This window comes from Salvelinus sp. IW2-2015, unplaced genomic scaffold (assembly GCF_002910315.2).
Source record: "Salvelinus sp. IW2-2015 unplaced genomic scaffold, ASM291031v2 Un_scaffold2298, whole genome shotgun sequence".
Classification (NCBI taxonomy): domain Eukaryota; kingdom Metazoa; phylum Chordata; class Actinopteri; order Salmoniformes; family Salmonidae; genus Salvelinus; species Salvelinus sp. IW2-2015.
Genome location: NW_019943624.1, coordinates 51279 through 58068, shown reverse-complemented (window position 1 = coordinate 58068; position 6790 = coordinate 51279). Strand labels below are relative to the sequence as shown.

The 6790-nt window shown below is 44.8% G+C and overlaps 1 protein-coding gene across 1 annotated transcript in view; it reads left to right on the top strand.

Annotated features, from left to right (window-relative positions):
* LOC112073564 (rho guanine nucleotide exchange factor TIAM1-like) overlaps positions 1-6790 on the top strand; it is a 58892-nt gene that overhangs the window by 2807 nt on the left and 49295 nt on the right. Inside the window, 3 exon segments of the mRNA XM_070440198.1 lie at positions 1144-1316; positions 1523-2206; positions 3460-3829. Coding sequence (XP_070296299.1) covers positions 1533-2206; positions 3460-3829 — 1044 coding nt within the window. The 5' untranslated portion in view covers positions 1144-1316; positions 1523-1532.

Sequence of the window (6790 nt, the reverse complement as noted above, 5' to 3'; positions counted from 1 at the left end):
GCAATATTCAGGACCCATAATAGTATCAGTATAATGTCCCATATGGTCGTAGTAAAACTGTTTAGCTGATCGATATAATGTCCCATATGGTCGTAGTAAAACTGTAGCCGTCAGATAATGTCCCATATGGTCGTAGTAAAACTGTTATCTGATCAGTATAATGTCCATATGGTCGTAGTAAAACTGTTATCTGACAGTATAAATGTCCCATATGGTCGTAGTAAAACTGTTAGCCGATCAGTATAATGTCCCATATGGTCGTAGTAAAACTGTTATCTGATCAGTATAATGTCCCATATGGTCGTAGTAAAACTGTTAGCCGATCAGTATAATGTCCCAATGGTCGTAGTAAAACTGTTGATCTGATCAGTATAATGTCCCATATGGTCGTAGTAAAACTGTTAGCCGATCAGTATAATGTCCCGTATGGTCGTAGTAAAATGTTAGCCGACAGTGATAAGTCCCGTATGGTCGTAGTAAAACTGTTAGCCGATCTTATAATGTCCCGTATGGTCGTAGTAAAACTGTTAGCCGATCAGTATAATGTCCCGTATGGTCGTAGTAAAACTGTTAGCCGATCAGTATAATGTCCCGTATGGTCGTAGTAAAACTGTTAGCCGATCAGTATAATGTCCCGTATGGTCGTAGTAAAACTGTTAGCCGATCAGTATAATGTCCCATATGGTCGTAGTAAAACTGTTAGCCGATCAGTATAATGTCCCATATGGTCGTAGTAAAACTGTTAGCCGATCAGTATAATGTCCCTATGGTCGTAGTAAAAACTGTTAGCCGATCAGTATTAATGTCCCGTATGTCGTAGTAAAACTGTTAGCCGATCAGTATAATGTCCCGTATGGTCGTAGTAAAACTGTTACCGATCAGTTGATATATGTCCCGTAATGGTCGTAGATCTCTCTCTGTGTGACTCCTTCCCTTCCTGTCTCAGACTCCTTCCCTTCCTGTCTCAGACTCCTTCCCTTCCTGTCTCAGACTCCTTCCCTTCCTGTCTCAGACTCCTTCCTCTTGTACAGTTGTTGTTCCTCCAGAAAGATTACTGTAACCGTGTGCAGCGTAGTAAAACCAAGGCATTATTTAGTTCTACTGTGATGACTGACCAGGCTTTCTGTTTCCTCTCTCCTCCAGATCTCTGGAGTACAGTGGCATCTACCATTCTCTCTCGCTCTCTCTCTCTCTCTCTCTCTCTCTCTCTCTCTCTCTCTCGCGCTCTCTCTCTCTCTCTCTCTTTCTCTCTGTGATTGGATAGACAGCCTGATGGTGAAACTCAACATGCCAGTGATGTCAACGACGGACTTCAGGTTGGTTAACTAATACATGATCCAAGTTGTTAGTGAGTAAAAACATTTTTATAATAGTCAGTTATATTATTTTATCCAGGGCAATAGTGTGTTACTTTTGTGGATTCTCTATGATTAAAATGTTGTGGTTTTGACACACATTGTTCTATCTCTGTATAACATCATTAGTTGTTTATCTGTGATGTTACTTGCGTTTCCTGTTTCAGACTGTGAACCATGGGCAACGTGGAGAGCCAGAACGGCGACCATGCCTTCTACGGTACCCAACATGGCTACCTGTCCCGCAAACACATGTCTCGTTCCCTCCGCGTCTCCAAGCACCAGTCCAGCTCCGGTTCCACCCGCTGCACCCACGACCGCCACGCCACTCAGGGCAAAGTAGAACACCGTAACTCTGAGACCTCCACGCGTTCCAGCAGCACCCCTAGTATCCCACAGTCCTTAGCGGATCACGCCCTGGAGCCCTTCAACCAGACCAATGTCCTGTCAGACTTCTCCCCTATTTGGGTGGACCGCATGGCCATGAACCTCCGGCCCGTCTCCTTCCATACCCACCTGGACAACCCATCTGTAGGCCCCCACCTGGACAACCCATCTGTAGGCCCCCACCTGGACAACCCATCTGTAGGCCCCCACCTGGACAACCCATCTGTAGGGCCCCAGTTAGACGCAGCAACACCAGGGACTAGACCCCAGTGCCCCCAGGACAGAGGTCTAGGCCTTTACAATAACACTGGGGAGGGGACCTACCTCCAGAAGACCAGAGACGGACCCCACGAACCCCGGGAGGGAGTTAGCTTCAAGAAGAAGAGGTCCAAATCAGCCGACATGTGGAGAGAAGACAGTCTGGAGTTCAGTCTGTCAGACCTCAGCCAGGAACACCTCACCAGGTTAGAGAAGACAGACTCAGCAGGAACATCCAAGGTTATGAGGAAAGCAGACTCAGGAGGAACGTGCAACAGGTTAGAGAAGACAGACTCAGCCAGAGAACACCTCACCAGGTTAGAGAAGACAGACCTCAGCCAGGAACACCTCACCAGGTTAGGAGAAGACGCTCAGCCAGGAACACTCACAGGTTAGAGAAGATCAACTCAACTCGACCGGTTTAGAGAAGTAGATCAGCAGAAACACTCACCAGGTTAGAGAAGTCAGACCTCATCAAGAACACCTCACAGTTTAGAGAAGTACAGACCTCAGCAGGAAACGCCTCAAGGTTGAGAAGTCAGGATCAGCCAGGAAATATAAGGTTGAGAAGTAAACTTCAGACCAAGACATCACAGGTTAGGAGAAGAGATGGCTACAAGAAGCCTAACCGGTTAGAAGAAGTCAAACTAGCAAGCAACACTAGCCAGGTTAGAGAAGTACACTCAGCAAGAACACTCCAGGTTAGAGAAGCACAACTAGACGGAACACTCACAGGTTGAGAAGTACAGCTCAGCACGGAACACTCCAGGGTTAGAGAAGTCAACTCAGCAGGAATTCACAGGTTAGAGAAGACAGAACCTAGCAGAACACCCTCACCAGGTTGGAGAGTAGAGCTCAGGCCGGAACATACAGGTTAAGAAAGAGAGATCAAGCAGGAACATCACAGGTTGAGAGTCGCTTCAGCAAGCACCATCAACAGGTTAGAGAAGTGGACTCAGCCGGGAACAACCTCACCAGGGGGGTTTAAGAGAAGAGCAGACGTCAGCCAGAACGACATTACCCAGGTTAGAGAAGAAGACTTCAGGCAAGAACTCACGAGGTTGAGGAATAAAATCGCCAGGACTGACAGGTTTAGAGGAAGAATGCATCACCAGAACGTACCAGGTTAGGAATACAGAACCTCAGCGACAGGAACACCTCACCAGGTTAGGAGAAGACAGACGCTCAGCCAGGAAACACTCACCAGGTTAAGAGAAACAGCTCAGCCAGGAACACGCTCACAGGTTGAGAGAAGTCAGCTCAGCGAAGAAGCTCACGGTTAGAGAATGACTGTTATATGAGGTTGTCTCACTTAGCTACCGTACTAACTGGAAGTCACTCTGGATATGCTAAATGACTAACATGTAAATGTAAAGAAACAGGCAACTGAAGGGTTGTCAGTTCAAATCAAATATTTCCATCTCGTGTGAATTAATCAAGTATTCTCTCTCTTTTTCAGCACAGAGGAGATCATCGACACGGAGGAGGCAGACGACAGGGACTTCCCTGATTGTGAAGGCCTGCTGGGGCTCGTGTCCCCTGAGGGTCTGGAGGGCGTGGACGCTGCTGGCAGGGCCAACTCCCTGGATCAGCTGTATGGAGGTCAGAAGACCCCAGTGGCACGCTATGCGAAGTGGCACCATGACGCTAACCGCGACGCCCGGGACGGAGAGGACGATAAGATGCTGTCTCCGTCGGAGGAGGATGGGAACTCGTACGGAGCGTATACTCTGCCTTGTCGACGCTCACACTGCCTGTCTGAGGGACTGACCAATCACCAGGCTGCCTCCTGTAACACCATGCAGGGCCGCAGAGCACAGACCATACAGGTACTGTAGGATTACAGTCGCTAGCGAAAGACTACACACCCCTTTGCACAGTCTTCACATTTTGCTGCCTTAAAATGTCATCTGAAAAAGCGATTACATTAAACAATTCCCCTACTGATCTACACAACCTGCTCCACATTTTCAAAGTTAAAGAACATTTTCTAAATGACTAAGAAATACAAAATGAGGATCCATTGATTGCTTATGTCTTCACCCCTCAGAGTTTATACTTGGTAGAAGCACCATTGGCAGCCATTACAGCTGTGAATCATTTTGAAGATTCTACTTTACACAACTCTTAGGGCAACATATATCCATTGTTTTTGACAAAATTGCTCAAGCTCAGATTTAAAAAAATGTGTAATCATTAATAGACAGCAATATTCAAACCTGATAATTATATGTTCAGTATTATTAAAAAAATATATCTTATTTTTAATCAGATTTAAGTCAGTTTTTGACAAAATTGCTCAAGCTCAGATTAAAAAAAATGTGTAATCAGATTTAAGTCAGAATTTGGCATTAAAATGTGTCTACTTTGTCCCGCTGACAAATTCAAGTCTAGGTTATCAGAAGACTGAGGTGGGGTTTTCCTCTTTTTACCTGGGCTCTGCTCATTTCATATGTATTTTCATCCTGACAAACTCCCCTATTTCTGCCGGTGACAAGCATACCCATAACATGATGCTGCCACCACAATACTGGAAAAAAAGGGATCAACAACATTGCATTCACTCCACATTACTGGCCTGTATGACAAAGTGGAAAGAAGGCCTGAGTAAAAAAATAAATATTCCATTCCACACTTCAAATCATCCATTCTGTTTGCAACAAGGTCGTTAACTAATACTAGACGACAAGGCAGAGACGTCACCTTTTTATCCAAAATGAAATACTACAGGTTTGGGTCAAATCCAAACCATCTGTATTGTCCAGTATTGTGGTGGCAACATCATGTTATGGGTATGCTTGTCAACGGCAGGGACTTGGAAGTTTGTCAGGATCAGAAGACATATGAAAGGCGCAAAGCCCAGGTTAAAAGTTAGACGAAAACCCGCCTCAGTCTTCTGAAAACCCTGGGATGTATTTATTTTTTTCGGCGAGAGAATTACACAAACTTTATGCCAAAGACACATCAAAATGACTTTCCAAGACGTTTTCCTGAGTGGTCTAGTCTCACTCCTGACCTAGATGTACTTGAAAATCAGAAAAGGTTAGCATATTCCTGTCTATCAATGATTCCCAACCAAATTTACTGAACTTGAGCAATTTTGACAAAAATAATGGATATATGTTGGCCTAAGAGTTGTGTAAAGTTGGTAGAATCTTCAAAATGATTCACAGCTATAATGGCTGCCAAAGGTGCTCCCACCAAGTATAAACTCTGGGGGGTGAAGACATACGCAATCCAGATAACTTCGTTGTTTTATTTTTAATTAATTTAAAGTTCTAACTTTCTTTCACTTTGTAGATCTGTAAAAAAAAATATATATATAAATAATAAAATATGTAATTTTAAGGCAGCGAAATGTGAAGACTGCAACGTGTTTGTAGACTTTCACGAGTCGTATACTGTCTATAGTACACACTGATCACATATCAGCATTATTGTAAAATATTATATATTATGATCCTATAGCACAGAGCACACAGGTAGGATTGTACACTATCAGGGTTGGGGTTCAGTCGATTCAGAACGTAAACCAAATTCCAACTCCAATTTCAAATTTTCCTAATTGAAAAGCATCGAAGAGAATTTGGAATTTGAATTTCACCGTAGCTTCTCGGATTGGAATGGACTTGACCCCCAGCACTGACCCCAACACTGGACCCCAGCCCTGGACCCCAGCCCTGGACCCCAGCCCTGACCCCCAGCCCTGACCCCAGCCCTGACAGATATGGGACTGTGTTTGTTTTTAGTGAGAACTGGAGGGAATGTGATGTGGATCAACTCCACATGAAAAACAAACAAATGAGATGATTTGGTTTTACTGACATCTGTTGTTCTGTGTCGCATGTGTATCTGTGTGTTTGGGAATGTTTGTTTGTAAGCACTGTGTATTTGTGAGTGAATCGATGTGTCTGTGTGTGTATCTGTGTGTTTGTCTGACAGACAGTGTTAGCACTAGCAGCACTAGCAACACTAGCAACACTAGCATCACTAGCAACACTAGCAACACTAGCAGCACTAGCAACACTAGCAACACTAGCAGCACTAGCAACACTAGCAACACTAGCAGCACTAGCAACACTAGCAACACTAGCAACACTAGCAATTCAATTGACTTTATTGACATGGCAAGTTCATTATTACTTACATTGTCAAAGTATACATATCGAAAAATCAAATATATATGTATATATATACAATATATATATATATATATATATTTTATATATAAATAAATGGTGGGACCACAGCAATAATAATAGTAGTAGCGCTCTTGTCCTCTCTGTTCTCTCTCTGTCTCTCCCTCTCCGCTATCTGTCTCTGTCTCTCTGTCTCTGAACTCTCCTCCTTCCTCTTCATTGTGTCTGAGAGATATTCCTCTTTTCACTCCTGTTCCTAGAGCTCATAATAAAGCACCAGTGTGTAAATGTGTTCTCCTGTTGGGGGGGCCGGGGGGCCTGCAGGGGGGTGGGGGGGCCTGCGAGAGGGGGTGGGGGGGCGCTGCAAGGGGGGTGGGGGGTGTGTGTAGTCACTCCCTGTTTGGAATTCCTCAGTCCTTTGTTATGATAATGAGGGGGGCCTGGGAAACAGTGTAACAGTAAAATGTGTGTGTGTGGTCATGTCATCATGAGGCTGTGTGGGTGGTGGTGCTGTCGTGGTGGTGCTGTCATCAATGAAGGCTGTGTGGTGGTGGTGCTGTCATCATGAGGCTGTGTGGTGGTGGTAGTGTCATCATGGGCTGTGTGGTGGTGGTGCTGTCATCATGAGGCTGTGTGGTGTGGTGCTGTCAT